This window comes from Neopelma chrysocephalum, unplaced genomic scaffold, assembly GCF_003984885.1.
Source record: "Neopelma chrysocephalum unplaced genomic scaffold, ASM398488v2 Primary Assembly neopelma1_97222, whole genome shotgun sequence".
Taxonomy (NCBI): Eukaryota; Metazoa; Chordata; class Aves; order Passeriformes; family Pipridae; genus Neopelma; species Neopelma chrysocephalum.
This window is the reverse complement of record NW_020925863.1, coordinates 2,985,687-3,000,660: the sequence shown is the minus strand read 5'-3', so window position 1 is coordinate 3,000,660 and position 14,974 is coordinate 2,985,687. Positions and strand designations below refer to the sequence as shown.

Here is a 14,974-nt window from a genome sequence, read left to right as displayed (position 1 = left end):
CTTAAGAGAAGAATTTTGGGTTGGCCCGGATGAAACTGTGGTACCTATATAAAATCTATCTAGCCCATTCCAAGACTGAAATAAAGCCTCAGGTCTTATTATTATTATTTACCTTTGCACCAGGTTCACCTGGCATTCCTCTGGCACCATCAGCTCCAGGACGTCCCTGCAAAAGCCAAAAGGGGCAAACATTTGAAAATGCAGTGGAATCAGTTAATATTTAATAAAAACTATTTACCCAGAGCAGAACTGATCCATATGCTACCTACCCTTTTGCCAGCTTTTCCACTTGGACCGGGGGCACCTTGAACACCACGAGGACCCTGAATTTAAAGAGTGCAATTCTTAGAATCACATTAATGTCAGCTAAAAGTTAGTTAAAAACCTCACCTCAAGAATAAGATAAGATATTTTTATACACAAAGCTGCATTGTTCCCCCAGGAGATGGATTCTGGTTCCCAAATTCCCATTAGTTTTAAAAGAACATGGGCATCCAAACTGGCCTTAGCACTGCCAATTCTAACACTAGTTTTCATGAGATGGCACTATCCATGGCATAATTCATCCTTTTAACTTAAAAGTTTCTCACATTCTTTCCATGACTTTGGAGATCTCAGTCCTGTAACTTCTTCCTCTCAGGCCAAAATTATTTAGTCATATTATAAATATTTGATGAAAACTAAGAGTCCTTATTTCAGATCCCTAACTTATACACAAACATGAGTTGTGCTGGTAAACAGCTCACATGCTGTCTTAGCTTTACACAACATGGTTTTAAGTAGAGGGAGAGTGAAAAACCTAATTCCACTTTTCAAATATATGTAACTTTGACTGATGACTGTGTGGGCATGACTGTAGAAATTTTCTCATCCTTCATCCAAATGCTGGTGAAAAAAGCAAAGGTAAGGGCTAGCCATCCAAAAATAATTTCAGTGCTCTTTAACATCACTACACAGAACTTTATATAATAGTAAGCTGAAAAGCAAAGCATGCACTGATTCCTAAAGACTTATTCTTGCTATGTCATGTTTTCTTGAAAAATAGGCTCTCTAATTATGAATTAAATTCAATCTCCCTCACCTCTCTATGACAGAGGCCCAGGTCATACAGTTGCAGACTAATGTGATTATTGAACACAGAAAAGGGCCTGAAGTGACAATATTAAAACAGGTTTTCAAGTGATAACACTCTACATGTGATAATTGCTCTTTGTTATATAAAGATTGTTACTTTCATTTTTCAAAATGAACAATCAAGCTATTGATTTTAATTAAGATTTTAATATTGATCAAGCTATTGAATTTAATTAAGATAGTATCATAAAAGCTATTTTTCTTCAATTGCATGCAGAAAGCATATCATTGATTGATTTCTTCTAATTGATATGAATACATTTTTTTAAGATAAACACTCTCAAACATAACAGGGAATATTATTGTACCTGGGGACCTGGTTCACCACTTTCACCCTTAGCACCTGCTGCTCCAGGCCCACCCTTGATGAAAAAAAGCAACATACATTGTGTAAATGCACAAAAGCCTCCTTAAATTAAGAAGTTACTTTCTATTTCTATACATGCAGGGAGCAATAATAATCTTCCATTCAGCAGGAGGTATGAATTTACCATTTGAATCTACAGATAGCCACGATATATCGTCTAGACACTGGTTCTAGGTACGTAAAAATAGCTCTTCCTGAAGAGAACTCCCATCGATTTGAAGGAGATCAAATGCAACTCTTTGTTCTATATTAATATTTGAGAGCTAAATATGAGCACAGTAAGAACATAAGTAATGCAAACAGAAGTGCATTCATCATAGGGAAGGCAACAGAAGCAAAAGCCACCTCTTTTTACCTTTATCTATTTCTCTGTTGTACAGAAAATAACAGTCTCAGAGTTCAATCTGAAGATCACTATAGTCAAAGAAAAATACCCTGTCTAATCTTGTAATGAACTTTTAATCAAGTCCTTTGTGCATCTGGCCCTGCAGAAGTGGAGAATCTATATAACTACACCTCTTTATTATTACAAAATGATGATACAGATTTTAAGAGTAAATTTTACTCATAAAGAGACCTAAAGCAGATATTCATCCAGGGCAAGATACTGTAGATGGAATCTGGGGTAGAACTAGTCAAAGTAAGTTAGTGGTCTCACTAAAACAGACAAAACAAACCAAAAAAATTTTGACATGCACACACAGAATACAGGCTCAGGAAAAGAACATACAGGAGTTTGCTACTACGTGCAAAAGAATTTTTGCATTTCTGACCTTTGAAACGGGTTGTGACTCGATCTATGTATTTAATATGAAACGCTGCAGAGCTTTGAAAATTGATAATCCTCCAATGTTCACCATCGTGAACACTGAAAGAAAGAAGTAATCTCATGGTTTGCCTTAGTGCTGAGTCTCCCATTCTGGAGCAGAAAGATTCCCATTGACCTTGTAGGTATTGAGAGAAAGTCAAGTCCTAACCAAACTGAAAATCAGATCCCAAACTGGTACTGGCAGTGGAAAGAAGATTGGCTTTGGTAGGTGGTGACTGTCTCTTTGGGTTTCTCTGATGTAAGTTCTTTTTAAAATTAATATAATTCATTACATTTAATATTTGTAGGCAGAAATTTATTTTGTGTGCTGTGTTAATTAAGCATGGAAACTCCAGACTCGGTTGATGTTACAATGGGGATTTGACACTGCTATGTTTAAGGTTTTTAGTAACCAATACATTTGTAAATTTATCTTTTATTTCACAAAATACAATTCACGTTAGGAGTAAAAGCTCCAACATTTTCATTCTTAAAAGCAGCTAGGCAGACAAACAATTTACAGACCAAGAAACTTGCTTTTGCAACTGTAGGCAAAAAATGTTGCTAGATCAAAGAGTTGTATTTCTAGAGCCTCCTGGTGGTTTAGAAGCAAAACAACTATCAATATTATTCATTTGTCGAACTTTGCATACAGAAATTCATGAAGGCTTTTAAAACACGAAAGCATGAGTATGAGGTCAGCTTAAACCACTGTCAATATTATAACAGTTTTTACAAAGTAATCCTTGCTTACAGAAGTTTTATAGTTTTTTGTCTAGACTGAATGTTACCCTGCAGGTCACTTGATTTAAATATACTGCGGGAAATAGTGTATGAGTTGGTTAAATAGACCAAATATGTTTGACTATTTGTAAGCATTGCATATCTAATCATGATGAATCAGGAGTCTGTGAGACAGATTCTCTACTTGGTAGCAACTATTTACTTTGGAAGAATATATAAATGTATATTTGTATATATTTGTATAAATATTAAGTTTTTTCACATCCACAGGGTCATTTCCAGATCATTTGGTATTAGGAGTCAAGTAAAATTCATGACTGAAGTAAAAAAGTATGATTCTTTTAGAAATCTGCATGGCTCTTAATTGCTTAAAGGAATGCCTCTTAAAAACTTTCCAGATTTCACTTAAATATTGAGCAAAGGTGATTCTGCACACACTTTATTATCTCCTACTGTAGAGCTTCATATTTACCACAAGAAATTGTATGAATATTATTATAGAGATGACTGACTGTAGAGACATATGTAATTATCTATGTAAAACTATTTACTAGTTTTGTAAGTCTACCAGTGTGCTCTATCCAAACACCACAAAATCTACAATAAAAGCCGATTTAGTATTCAGGTTACATTGCAGACCTTGAATAAGAATACAAGCTATGGCTTTAATTACATAATATCAATTTCAAATAAAATAAGCACAAATACAGAGGTGTAGGCAAGACCAGAATGGGATCCATGGCCTGCATTACTGTGTTCCTAAACCTCTGTCCCTGTTTTGTTTACATACCACAGGACCTGGTCTTCCAGTAAGTCCCATAGGACCAGGTGGACCTCTCATAGCAATCTGAGAAAACAAACAAACAGAACAACAGGTATCATGAAAAAGCTGCGAGCCAGCATACATATTCTATATTAATACAATTTCACAATGTGTTAACAAATAACTCCCATCGTTGACTTCACATCCTGCATGATATAAAACAGATTGGGTTTTGGAGCTGTACCCTTGTGGCAGTTTTGTTTGAAGGCTCCTTGTGCTCACCCTAGCTTGCTGAAGAATAGCTTGTGCTTGAGCTTCCTGAGCTGAGATTGTAGGGCCTTTCTCACCATCTCCACCGAAGCGGAACTGCAAATATAAACACAAGAAAAGGACTCAGAATTTATCAAATCAAATTCATATTTGTTTTTTTGCTGCAACTGTACAAACCACTTCAAAGACAAAAGGTCACAGTCTAGTTTGTTCCACTGACTTCAGAAGATCCAGGCCATTGGATCCAAGATGAATATAAAGCCATTGGTAATAGTTTACAATTGAGGTCTAAATCTAATCCCTTAAGAGCAAATATTTTCTTGATTTCATAGGATTTTGGTTTTCACTTTATTTGTTTGCTTGCTTATTTGTTTCAAAAAGAGGCCAAAATAGACTCTTAATTTTCTGTAAAACTTCAATAAAAATGGTTATCAAAATTATTTAGTTCTCTGTACACTGGTAGTTACCCACAGACAAAAAATGCAATTTAATTTAGGGCAGACTTAAATTTGAAAAATGTCTGCTATCTCAAATAAAAGAGTTTTGTGTCATTTCTGACAATTTCAAAATAAATTACAGAATAAAACTTAAGTACTCATTCCCATGGTTCTGGACTGTTATTGCTCATGGAACTACTAGCAGCAGCTTTGCAATGTTGCAGAAATGCTAAGCTGCAACAAGAAGCACAGCTTTCCAAAGGTATGGCATAGGCACTCTGGATATCAGGGCCACAAATCTTTCGCTGCCCACAACAGTTTATCCAGTTTGCCTATGCCCAGAGTTGACATGGATCTTTTGCATATATACATACACTTAGGAATAATGAATTCCATGCACATAGTACTTTTCATACCACAAAACTGCAAGATCCTTTAACAGCTTTGGGCTTGTTCCTCCACATGCTAAAACAGATGGTGTTTTGCTTTGACTCCAGTGGGAGCAGAGCTGGCCATGTGCATATATTTCTATTCAAAGGATGCACTGACTCTTCAAAGAGGACACTGAAGTCCAATTTTAAGCATGGAATGCTTAAAATTCTCCATGTCAATGAGACTTGAAAGCACACATGCCTGTTGGGAGTACAGGCTCTCTGTACAACAGCAAACTCGTTGTTTAGGACATATAGTAGCAAAAAATAGTTACTATTGAAAATATAAGGAGATTTGCAGTATCTGTAATTCATTCATTAGGTTCCAATCTGTCAGCCATGCAGGAGTTAAAGCATATGTTTTGTTTGAGGAAAAAAAGGCAGCATATGAACTTCAAATGCTTAGAGCGTACAAGAAACTCTGTATCATCTCTCATTCCACAGACAAAATTAGATGAAAAAGAAAATACTTATGCATTTCTCGAAAGACACTTCCCCTTTTTGCAGGCTGGTGACCCTGTAATCATAACTTACCGGCAACATTAACATGGTACCTGGGGGACCTGCTAAACCATCAGCACCAGGAAGACCAGGGCGACCAGGTGGACCCTAAGAGAACAGAGAGGTGAGAGAAAAAGGGATGAGAATGAAAAGATAATTACGAAAGATAAACCTTTTGAGTCACTTACATACTTTTGAGTCACTTACATACATTTACACACATAGAATAGTCTGTTGGAAAAGACCTTAAAGATGTAGTTTCAACCCCCCTGCCATGGGCAGGGACACCTCCCACTAGACCAGGTTGCTTAAAGCCCCATTCAGCCTGATCTTGAACACTTCCAGGGATGGTGCAGCCATCTGGGCAACCTGTTCCAAAGCCTCACCACCCTCACAGTCAAGAATTTCTTCCTAGCATTAATCTAAACCTGCCTTCTTTCAGTTTAAAAACATATCCCTTGTTCTATCATTATGTGTCCTTAAAAAGTCTCTCTCCACCTCTCTTGTAGCCCCCTCCCTCACCCCCCAGCCTGTCTTCATAGTAGAGGTACACAGGAGTGATGCAGAGGAGGAGAAATGCCTCCCTGGACTTGGTCAGGCTTCTTTCAATGCAGTCAAGGATACGGTTGGCTGCAAGTGTATGTTATTGGGTCAGGTCGAGCTTCTTGTCCACCAACACCCCCAAGACCTTCTCTGCAGGACTGCTGTCAATCCATTCTCCACCCAGCCTAATTGCTACAATTATTTATTCGTGTCATGTGTCTGTTCCATGACAGGCACACAATGTGCTTAGTCAAGAATTTCCTTATGATGAATTCAGTAAGCAGACAGTTACAAAACTAAGTACTATCGGTAGTTATTCCATTACAATGTGTTAAAATTACCATTTTATAAGTTCAAATTCCAAAATATTTAGTTAATCTGCAGGAAATAAATACTCAAGAAATGTGGATGCTGACTTACTAGCAAGGTGAAGAATTCTTGGGGTTTTAACATTATCTCATTATTCAGTGAACTGGCAGCATCTTCTCAACATCTTGTATGCATAAATACAGCATGAACATGCTGGACTTGAGACTAAACTATCTCTCATAAAAGACAGGAAAGTTCTTAGTAGTATATTTTCATCAAATAAATATATTTAGGATGTTTTAAAATTGTGTTGGTTGTGGCAGTAAGGAAAGACTTATGAGAACGTATAACACTAATATAATAGCTTATATTTAAATTATTTTCATTACTGGATAGGGTTCTTATGCCATGTATTACTTAATATGGCAAATAAATTCTTCCAAGATCATCTAAATATTGTCCATCACCTTCAATATTCCCATGTGTATTTTGATTCTGCAGAGCCTGTTTTTCTCTGTATTTGTACATATTACAGATGAGGCCATACTGTTTTTTTAAAACTCATTCAAATCCATACGAAATGTTTGCATCTATTACTTATTATATTTTAAAATACATCAAAACAGAGAAATATAAACAAATAGGATCTTAACTTTCTTCCTGTATTAACAGTACATATTTCTACCACTAAGGAAATGTTTGTCCAGATTCTCCGTTGATTTCCTTAGCTGAATGAATCAGCCTCAGTTGCACTGAAGTTTCTTAACCTATGTGTATCTATTTCAGAGCAGGATCTAACTCACTCTTGTAGCAATCAGTGCAAGATATCCCATGAACACAGAGGATAATGTTTGTTGACTTACCCTTTCACCAGGGTCACCTGGAGGACCAACAGGACCTTGCAGACCTGGGGGACCTGTAAGACCCTATAGAAAATGAATGACACAATTATGCTGAATGCTTCCAGCACTTTTGAACTTTTCTTCTTTGGAAAGTTATGATGAATACGTATTTGGATAAAATAATTTATAAAATGGCATTTTTTTTCTTACAAAGGTTCATAGTCAACATTCAAAACTTAGATATTCTCATGCACTCAGCTTGTAGCATGCAGTCACTGAAAATGCTAGAGGTGACCCTTTTTTACTCCATTCTGAAAGTGCTAAGTCTGATATACCATTTGGGAACTATAAGACGCCCGATAGTGTGTTTAACTCATGGACACAAAAGCAGAATGGATAAATCAAATGCAAAAAAAGAAATTGTGATTAATACACTTACAGCTGGTCCTCTTGGTCCCGGTGGTCCTTCAATGAGCATACCCTAGGGGTGGATGAAACATGACGTTAACTTTATTGGGTCTTACAGGAAAATATAAAAAATCTTTCTATCTGAACTACTAAAGTTAACATTTCTTAGTGTTTTGATAAACTTTTCCAGGAATCTTCTCTCTAAAGTTACTAGAATTAAAATCGGAATTGTTGTGTGGCTTTAAAAGTGAGAAAGACTTCTAGACTGAAGAGGTCTCCCAACAGTGGATTTAAAGTAATTTTTTTTAATGCTGTTGAAGAATTTGATGTGAATAACTGACTATTCCTATGTTATGGATCTTATAGCATCTCCTAGTTCCTTTTTTCGAGAGTAGATGCTAACCCAAATTCCAGGTCATGGTAAGTCCTACAACTACGTGATCTTCACTTGTACTAACTGGCTTTCCATAGGAAGGAGGACTGGACAAACTAGCTTGAAGCTAATTGTAGTATTATAGATCTAAACTAAATGTACCTTGCAATGGTTTAAAAAAGTCATGTATTTTATGAGCTAACACTCTTTGAGCTTCTTCACAGAGCATGACTGAGATGTCACAATCTTGATTTCGAACTTGTTCATTATTGTACTCCTTTAAATTTATTCATCGGTAACTTTACCAAATCCTAATCCTGAGACAGAAATACAGAATTAAGAAGGAGCTTTTGGATCACAGAATCCAGGGGTCACAATGACATATCACAGTATTTTATCAGACTTCAACTTAAGCTAATTTTTCCCTAGGTAATTCTGTACCTAATTTTCCATGAAATAAAAACCAGATTAAATTTTAATTTCTGCTTGCATCAAATACCAATTTGAAAGCAGTTCTTGAACATTCTAGAAGAGCAAACCACCCAGGCATTCAGTTTCTGCTAGATATTATAAAATCATTATTTTTGTATAATCTTTTTAATTCAGTTAAATTTTAGTTTCTAACCATCAAACATTATGCTACAGTAAAACTTAGTCCTAATGTGAAAGCCACTTGGTTGCTATACCACTGTTTAAAGATGCATAAACTACTGATACATTACTGTGCTTATGACCAAGCTGTCTGTAATCACTTGATACCACCCACATCACAGGTGATGTTTCAGAGATCATGGATAAGGTTACTGTTATCCTATCATGAACAACATGGTTTGATAATGATGCACTCACAGTGTACATATGTTATATAGTGCTACAGAAAAACTCACCCACATCTGTACTTACAGGTTCAATCACAGCTGGTTCTCCCTTTTGGCCTTTTTCTCCATAAGCCCCGTGTCCTGTCACCTGGCCAGTAAAAACAATGCCAAAAATGAAAATAAGTAGAAGGTCTAAGGACCTGTTACAATTAAAAAACTGCAGCAACCTGTAACTGAAAGCTAAAGCTGGAATTGGTCTGTGCTATAAAATATACATCACAGGCACAAACCATATAAATAAAAACACATGAGAAATGGAAAATGCAAAAACTGTATGCATACTTTTCAAACTACTGGATACTGTCAACTTTTACTTTTTGAATGAGATGCAATAGTGTGCATCCCATGCTTTGCATTAGGACTTAGAATCTGAAACTTCTGTGTGCAAGCCACAACATTGTTTCTTTTCTTATTTGATTGGAAATATTCTTGGCAATTAACAAAGATTCTTCATGGTTTTCTGAATTAAGCAAGCCTAAAGTAAGAGGGAAAGAAAGATCCCTTGGTCCAATACGGACAGTACTCTTCAAGTTCCTAATTTCATTCATTAGAAATCCACAACATGTAAAGTAGTCTGAGAAGGGGCTGTGATTGCATGGCGAAAATGGGAAAGGAGTTAAATGGCATTGTGAACATTAAATAATATGTCCCAGATAGCCAGATATACCTCCTAAATGCATGAATTAGTATCAACTGCCAAATTCTTTTAGGATCAGCTCTATAGGAAGTTTTGGGTTCAGGATTAAGATAACAGAAGTGCCTAAAAATAACACATGTTAATGGAAGAAACAGACAGATTGAAGTTTCAAACAAAGAAAAAGAAACTGTTTTTTTCTTCAAACCATGAGATAACGTATTTTTCTTCAGAAGTACCTCTCTTGACTGCTAATATATTCACTAGAAATTAAAGTTCTAGTTCTGACCAGTTAAAAATTTGAAATGCTTTTTTTTTTAATTTCAGTAGAGTGATTTGACATTTACTCTAAAATAGTTGGGGATTTTAAAATGTTAAGGATAATGTTCCAGTATTTCCATATGAAATATTTTGGACTGGAAAAACAGAGGCATACTTTCCTGTGCATTTTGCAATTATTTATGAAGGCACAGATCTCACTAGTAATGATGTTTATAAACCCATCAGTAGTTCATAAAAATCAAGTAGCAAGAGGTATAGACAATTATTTTTTATTAGAGTAACATAAATTTGTTGTAAAGAATGACATTAGGGTCTCCATCTTTGGAGATATTACCTCTTTTTGAAAGTTTCCAGATACTGAATACTTTCCATCTTGCCTTTTTTATCAAAGGTAGAACTTCAGTTCTTCTAAATACACCCATATATCAAAGGAAAATGATATGATATCTCTGGTTCAGCAGATGAGAAGGCATAGGCCAGAGCCTGTGTTCTAATTCAAGATTCCTGACTCCTTCAGCTTTGTATCAAGGCATTTTAAGTTGAAATTTACACCAGGGGATAGAGTCTACACAGTCATTTGTTTAATGCAGGCACAAATGGTGCCTTATGGGCTCTTTGCTTTGCAGATAATCTGACCTTTTCTGTGTCATTCTGCCACAGTGTCCCCATCTGGGCTAGAAGGAAAAGAGTACACTTGTATCACATTGCACAGATAAGGATCATTAAAAAATACAATGACCCCAACAGGGTTTAGAAAGGAGCAGTAAAAGTAGTATGGGTTTCAAGGTTGGCAGGGAAAAGCAACCTTACAGCATTTGCTGTTATTTCTTGTATCCTTCGTAAATGTAAGTTTTGACTTTGTGAGGAGAAAATAAAGATAATACTGAGCAAATACTGCAAACAAAATTATCTTTTTCTACTATATTCAGGGTCTTCCTGATTAAAAAATCCAAATGGGAATTTTTTTCCTTCCAGTCTTAGCCATATTACTTTTCTTTGCAGCTTCCACAGTCTGGTAAACTGGTAAACAAGGATCTTGGCACAACTAAAGGAAAGTTAAATCCTTGCTGTTTAGCCTGTGATTAAGTCAGGGGGAAAGATAGAGCTATAAAACTCAGAAAAAAGAGCATGATTCACAGGATCCACCATGTCATCCTATCTTTCTTTATATATACAGAGCTGTTAAATCACTTCTGCAGGATCATAAACCTGTCACCATTGACTAAGCTTATTTTCATGAAAGGGTTCAGACTTTCACCTTCCCACTCATGAATTTTCTCCTTGGAAAGTAGCAAAAGCCATAGGATTCTAGACACTTACATGCATTTTAACTTCTTGGGGTAATCATATAAAAATATTAATTATAGCACTTACACCTGCATTAGAAATTACATTCTTTCCAGCTTTAGCTCTAGTTTAGACAGATTTTTAAAACTGTTCATTTTATAATTTATTTTTTTGAATTCCACCTTTCTTTCCTTTCCTTTCCCTCCCATCTTCAGCCCTCCCTTGTTCCCTTTATCAAATGAGATAAGAATCTTACATTTAATAAAAATAAAAAAGTTCAGAAGTACTAAAACAAGAGGATGGCCCTGATTCAAAGCCTATCAAAAGTGAAAATATATCTAATAGTTACAAGGAGCTCTGGATCAGGGTCTGTGCAGTTCTGAGACTGTATAATTAGAAAGTAATTGCTAAATTAAATTAATCTGCATTATGCCTCCAATCAACTTACGCTTGTTTCTGTGATATCGGTCTCTGCAGGAACACCTGGACCAAACTCCTCATTAGTGGAATCAGTTGGTTTCTCTTCATATTCTTTATATTCATAAAAATCATATTCGCCTAAATCTCCATCTACCAGCAGATCAGATTCACTGAGGTCTACTCCTCTGCTTCCATATTCAGTTGCCTCAGTTTTTTTATCATAATCCTCTCCAGTTATGTATTCTTCAGCAAATACTTCTTCAACAGGATTTTGCTATTCGTATCAGTAGCAAAGATTTGGAAATAGGAGGAATATGTGGGTTATTGTTAGTAAAGCAATGTAAGCATATGCTGATCCACCACGATGACTTGTCAAAAGAAGAAAGAACAGTAGAACTACAGCATATTGTCTTTTAATTAGAGTCTGAAGGAATGGAAGTGCAGCCTTTCAGAGTAATTAAAAGATCTTTGTATAAGTAGTACAAAGAAGTAATGTTTTCATAGGCTTTGGTTTTTTATTTCCAAAACCACTGAATTCAATATATCCAGTACTATGTGTACTGTTTGCTTAATGTTACTTTAGTGCCAAATATAGCTAAATTTCCCTGCTTGGTTTCACACTTACAAGCATTTGAATGAATGAAAATATGCAATGAGCAACGAATAAATTCAAGTCTTTTTACAATAGCAATGCGGAGGAAGTGCAAGAATCACTTTAGTTAAGCCCAGCCCTTTTCATTATTTTATGGCTATAAATACCACTGCTGAGATTAAACCTCTTTTCTCTTATTAATGATTTTACAGTTTACTTATCAATAAAAGTCATGGCTCATATGTGTCATGGTAATTTACATACTTTTTGGTCTAAGTCAAGTACCACATGCAAAATTCAGATTAATTTTAACATTTCTGGAAACTAAGTTTTCATCTTAAGAGTATGTAAACTGTCAAACCAAGCAACCAACTTAAAAGCACTAAAGCAGTTTAAAAGAATGCTATATTTGAGATGTACAAAACCATTTGTGAAATAAAAGAGGATTGCTTTATTCTATTACAGAGGTCTCTTGAAAGGATAATTTTGAAAGAAATCAAATTTCAGATATTGCTAATGTGAAATGGATATTCTAAATTATCAGACAATATGAACTTGTATGGTCTTAAAAATATTAAGAAGCTACTCAACATAGAGAGTAATTAAAAAATCTCGATTTAATCATGATATTGAAACATACTGCAATTCAAATAGGCCAGATTCTGATTTAACAATTACCTAATTCCATTACCTACAGGAGTAAGACTTTTGCCTTACAGCCAGAGCAACCACAGATCTGAACCAAATCTAAGCCAAATTTAACCTTTATGTAGAACTGCTCTCACCAAGGAGAGCATTTAGCACTTTCAATCTACCTCATTACAACTCTATGATTGTAAAATTGGCTTATAAATGCCCAAGAAACTGAATCATTTAGATATACCTCTGTCAAACAACTTGTGAGAAGCAAACATGAGATTTCACACAAGAATTTTTTACAGTAGAATGAGTAAAACATACCTTAATTCACCTTCACCTTTCAAGATTTATAGGATGGAAACCAGAAAAACAAATGGGGACTCTTTTCCTCTTTTCGAATATTCAGGGGAAGTGGGGGAGGGGGAGTTTTGTACATCTTTTAAGCAACATATCTTAATTTTGAAAGGAAAAGGTAAAAGAAAAATGAAAACAATATTTTTTACAATCAGCCATCATTTTTCTAACACTAGCATTAATTAATATGTGGACATATTAATCAACATTGGCTTAGGTGTAGTAATTTTAACAAAATAATGTCTAGGCTTATCATTGTGGCTTTCTAAAAATGTCTTTTCTAACATAAGTAAAAATAATAATTTTATCTTTTTGACAGTTCAAAATATAATGTTTCTTTTGACTAGAACAAATGAAAAGCTAATAATTTGGTTTTGTTAGCTGAAGAACTGTGAAAAGCAAATGATGGCTTCTGACTCAACTTCCACATGCTGCTATGGTTACATCAACTCTTTGTCTTGTGCTAGGCTCATTTTATGCTACACCTTTAGAGTGAAAGGAAAAACTGGAGACCCCACTTCCTATTAGATCAGGAGGACTATGTCTAGTATCTAACCTAGTTTATGCTAGACATAGCTCCATTCACATCCACACTGAATGCAACAACCCTACATTCCCACAGCATAGATCACTGAATGATTTCCAGAATCATGAACTCCGCAGTCTGAAGATTCAGCAGATCTCTACAGAATTAAAGGGAGTTCTGCCCAAGAAAACAGTACTTTCTGACATTGGCTGAGAAAGCATAAAACCACATTAACTGTTCTTATAGTATGTATCTTTCACCTAGACATTCATCTTTTTAAAATGCGTTTCTACTTTTTTGATCACCGGCACCTGATGGAACAAGTATTTTCTCGAGAGTCCTTATTACCTCATTTGCTTCAGTAGTTCTGGAGGGAGCTTCTGTCAGGGGCCCATAGTCATTTTCAGCTATGCTGTACTCTTGAAAGCCATCAACAACATTTGCCTAGTATTAAAGAAAAGTAAATTATTAAAAAAAATCATGCATGAAAAGTTCAAGAGGTATCACTTTTATTCAGGTTATGGTATTAGCCAGATGTATTCATCTAGTGGGGTTAGGTAAATTTTTTCTTATTATCAGAGATCTTCCAGTCTTGGTCTGGGAAAGATCTTGATTATTTCTTGGCTACCTTTACCCCTAGTTTGTCTTTTGTTGCTGCTTGATAACTTTTCTTCTTCTTGGCTGCATATTTTTCAGTTTTTTTTGTTGTGGCCTTTTGGGGTTTCTCCTTTGAGCTAGCGGCCACTGTCCTCTTCTTCTTTTTGGCCATGGCTTTCTTTTTCTGCAAACGTTATGAAAGATGGAATGGAAAAACATAAATAAAATGAAAAGAAAATTGAGATAGCATGAATGAAAGAAGGGTAACCAAATGCGAGATGAATGCTGTCAGCCGTGAGACCTTCCATCTCCAACTGAAAGCAAGTGCTACAGAGCAAAGGAATGAGTGAAAGGAAAACATTAGGCTTATATACAGAAGACACAAATTGACAAACCATGTGGTAGGGGACAGCTGGACACCACACAACAAACAGATCAGATTCTGTTACCTCTGTTTGTGCTACTGTCTCTTCGAACAGTGGGAGTCCCTCTGTTACAGAATCAGTTTCTTTATAATCTGCATCCCCATACTCATAGTCATATTCGATAAAATCTTCTGGTGTGTACTACATTGTAAATGGAAAAATATCAGGCATTCCTATGTTAGTGGTAGCATACTAGATTAGCAATAATGGAAAGCATCTTAACCTTTACTTAGGAGTAAAGTTTAACAAAATTAAGTTAGTATGAACAATTCAATATAATTATTCATTTGGGGGAAAAATACAATTTCTTATTTCTTTCAAAGCACAATACAAAAGTAATAAAAAAGTAAGTAGTAGTGCCAGGAAAAAACTTCTCTTTTATTGGACTGCAAAGAAGAATCAACTATAAT

At 35.4% G+C, this 14,974-nt stretch overlaps 1 protein-coding gene across 6 annotated transcripts in view; it reads right to left on the bottom strand.

Annotated features, from left to right (window-relative positions):
* Nucleotides 1–14,974, bottom strand: part of COL11A1 (collagen type XI alpha 1 chain) — a 134,961-nt gene that overhangs the window by 75,964 nt on the left and 44,023 nt on the right. For 4 of the 6 annotated variants that reach the window (XR_003532310.1, XM_027671820.1, XM_027671822.1 and 1 more), the window contains 13 exons: nucleotides 14,589–14,705; nucleotides 14,171–14,323; nucleotides 13,891–13,986; nucleotides 11,460–11,705; nucleotides 8,834–8,896; nucleotides 7,589–7,630; nucleotides 7,171–7,233; nucleotides 5,489–5,563; nucleotides 4,099–4,182; nucleotides 3,844–3,900; nucleotides 1,443–1,496; nucleotides 270–323; nucleotides 113–166 (listed from right to left, as the gene is read on the bottom strand). Coding sequence is in view for 5 of the 6 variants with exons in the window: in XM_027671820.1 (XP_027527621.1) it covers nucleotides 113–166; nucleotides 270–323; nucleotides 1,443–1,496; nucleotides 3,844–3,900; nucleotides 4,099–4,182; nucleotides 5,489–5,563; nucleotides 7,171–7,233; nucleotides 7,589–7,630; nucleotides 8,834–8,896; nucleotides 11,460–11,705; nucleotides 13,891–13,986; nucleotides 14,171–14,323; nucleotides 14,589–14,705 (1,158 nt within the window). In the remaining variant the exon portion in view is untranslated. The remainder of the gene's footprint in view (nucleotides 1–112; nucleotides 167–269; nucleotides 324–1,442; nucleotides 1,497–3,843; nucleotides 3,901–4,098; nucleotides 4,183–5,488; nucleotides 5,564–7,170; nucleotides 7,234–7,588; nucleotides 7,631–8,833; nucleotides 8,897–11,459; nucleotides 11,706–13,890; nucleotides 13,987–14,170; nucleotides 14,324–14,588; nucleotides 14,706–14,974) is intronic. The other 2 variants (XM_027671821.1, XM_027671823.1) reach the window with 2 other exon arrangements.